Source organism: Nansenia antarctica (genome assembly GCF_963989245.1).
Source record: "Nansenia antarctica genome assembly, chromosome: 20".
NCBI lineage: Eukaryota > Metazoa > Chordata > Actinopteri > Argentiniformes > Microstomatidae > Nansenia > Nansenia antarctica.
In genome coordinates this window covers 478,068-480,567 of record NC_137693.1, presented here as the reverse complement: position 1 = coordinate 480,567, position 2,500 = coordinate 478,068, and the positions used below count along the sequence as shown (strand labels likewise).

Below are 2,500 nucleotides of genomic sequence, written 5' to 3'. Positions count from 1 at the left end.
CCTGTCTGCTTGTCTGTCTGCCTGCCTGTCTGCCTGCCTGCCTGTCTGTCTGTCTGCCTGTCTGTCTGCCTGCCTGTCTGTCTGTCTGCCTGTCTGTCTACCTGTCCATACCGTACATGAACTATCCTGTCTGATGTCTGTTGCAGGAGTTTAACCGTGAAGAGGGCGCCCTCTGCTGGGGTAAGAGAGAACTGCAGGCTCTGCACTGTCGATTAACCATGTCAGCTCTAACTGGTCGTCTCTTCATCTGGAAACGCAGATGCCTCCTTTACCCTTGATGTGCATATTGTGGGCTTCACCCTCTGTTGCTGTTAAGACCCCTTGTTAGTCATATGTAGATCTTGCATGATATGTAATGTATCCTACTTGTCAATCCAAATAAAGCATTGAACTGTGTTGCAGAGCTCTCCTGAAGAGGAGGGGGACAGGAGTGGAACAGTGAGGAGGGTGGGGCCCCCCTCCACCCCCACCCCCACCCCCACCCCCACCCCCTCCTCCTCCACCACCTCCACCTCCACCACCTCCACCCCCTCCACCTCCACCCCCTCCACCTCCACCCCCTCCAACCCCACCCCCACCCCCACCTCCCCTCCCACGGCCCCCTCCCTGCCTGACTCCGCCCTCTTCGACGCCTCCCTGTTCGCTGACAGCTCCATCTGCTCCGACTTCAACCTGCCCTCCAACTGCTGCACCCCCACTGAGGGTAGGACACCACACACACACACACACACACACACACACACACACACTCACACACACACACACACACACACACACACACACACACACACACACACACAGGTTAGATTGTATCCTGCATGGCTGCTTCTGGTTGTGTGTCTCTGCAGAGGGTGACCAGGCGGAGGGGCGGGGCCTGGGGGAGAGGGCCCCAGAGTGGAGCAGCATCAGGAGGCCTCTGTCCCCAGAGTGGAGCACGCTCAGGAGGACCACAGAGGACTCAGTGAGTCAGACTAACATACTGCCCCAGGGAGGCTGGCGGGGGTAGGAATCGGAGGACGGGCTCGTAGCAACGCATGGAATGGAATGAGGAAATAATGAGCCTGTCCTCCGATTTCTACCTCCGCCAGCCTCCCCTGGACTAGACACATACAGGAAAATGGCGGTGACGTGATGGTGGTGTGTGTGTGTGTGTGTGTGTGTGATGTTGTGTTTTCAGAGAGGGGACTGTCACGGACTCCCTCCCACGCCCAAAGTCCACGTGAGTCACTGAATCATCACCCTCCACTCCACACCACAGTCCTGTAGCTCCCTCTAGTGGCCAGACGCTGCATACGTACTGCATTTCCATATCTATGTCACAGTCTGATCATTTTGGTCCGCATGTCGGCAACCAAACAAAATGTTCAGACTTTTCTTTTGAAACACGGAACTACGGAAATATGAATCACAACACAAACTTGCTAGTCAAGTGTAAAAACTACTGCAACGAAATGGGATTGGGTGAGTAATCCCCACTGCTACCTAGTTAACTAGAACACTACTTTACATTGTTAGCAACAGGCTCACAAAACAAGCTGTGTTAGTTGACTTACTAGCGATGTGTCGTTGATTTTCAACAACGCGGAAATGTGTTTACATTTTTCGAAAGAAAAGTCTGATCATTCCATCAGACATGAGGACCGAAACATTAGAATGTGTCACATGTCACCACCGCACAATCAGGAACACAGCAGTGCACCTGTCCTGTAATGTCGCTCTCCCTCCAGATGGGGGCGTGCTTCTCCAAGGTGTTCAACGGCTGTCCCCTGAAGGTGAACTCTGCTGCCACGTGGGTCCTGCCCAAGACCAGAGGTAAGCCCAGTAACCACGGTAACCATGTAACCCTGGTAACCCCGGTAACCAACCCAGCTGCTAGTATAGTTAGAACCATCCAGAGCTCAGGAGGGGGGTCATGTGTGGCTCTGTCTCCCCCCCCCAGATCAGCACCTCATCCTGGGGGCAGAGGAGGGCGTCTACACCCTGAACCTCAACGAGCTCCATGAAGACACCATGGAGAAGGTACACACACCTGGACACACACACACACACACACTCACACTCACCTGGACACACACACACACACACCTGGACACACACACACACACTCACCTGGACACACACACACACACACACACCTGGACACACACACACACACACACACCTGGACACACACACGGGCTAGGGAAGAACCTGGAGTCTAGGCCTCTCTTCTTAAAAGGCTGTGTGTGTGTGTGTGTGCGCGTGTGTATGTGTGTGTGTGTGTGTGTGTGTGTGTGTGTGTGTGTGTGTGCGTGCGTGTGTGTGTGTGTGTGTGTGTGTGTGTGTGTGTAGTTACTACCACAGCGGTGCAGCTGGCTCTACGTCATGAACAACGTGCTGATGTCCGTCTCAGGTGAGCCGCCCCTGCTGCCTCCACCACCCCCGCTAGGGGTTCAGTGCCTTGCTCAAGGGCCCAGCGGCGGTGTGTTCTAACCCCTGCTTCTCCGGCAGGGAAGTCGTC

General features: G+C 54.8%; 1 protein-coding gene across 1 annotated transcript in view; it reads left to right on the top strand.

The window, feature by feature from the left end:
* Positions 1-2,500, top strand: part of map4k6 (mitogen-activated protein kinase kinase kinase kinase 6) — a gene marked incomplete at both ends in the record, with an annotated part of 24,525 nt that overhangs the window by 14,780 nt on the left and 7,245 nt on the right. Inside the window, 8 exons of the mRNA XM_080549937.1 lie at positions 147-180; positions 574-703; positions 849-961; positions 1,178-1,219; positions 1,728-1,812; positions 1,940-2,019; positions 2,332-2,392; positions 2,491-2,500. The exon at positions 2,491-2,500 is cut by the window's right edge and continues 114 nt beyond it. Coding sequence (XP_080406063.1) covers positions 147-180; positions 574-703; positions 849-961; positions 1,178-1,219; positions 1,728-1,812; positions 1,940-2,019; positions 2,332-2,392; positions 2,491-2,500 — 555 coding nt within the window. The remainder of the gene's footprint in view (positions 1-146; positions 181-573; positions 704-848; positions 962-1,177; positions 1,220-1,727; positions 1,813-1,939; positions 2,020-2,331; positions 2,393-2,490) is intronic.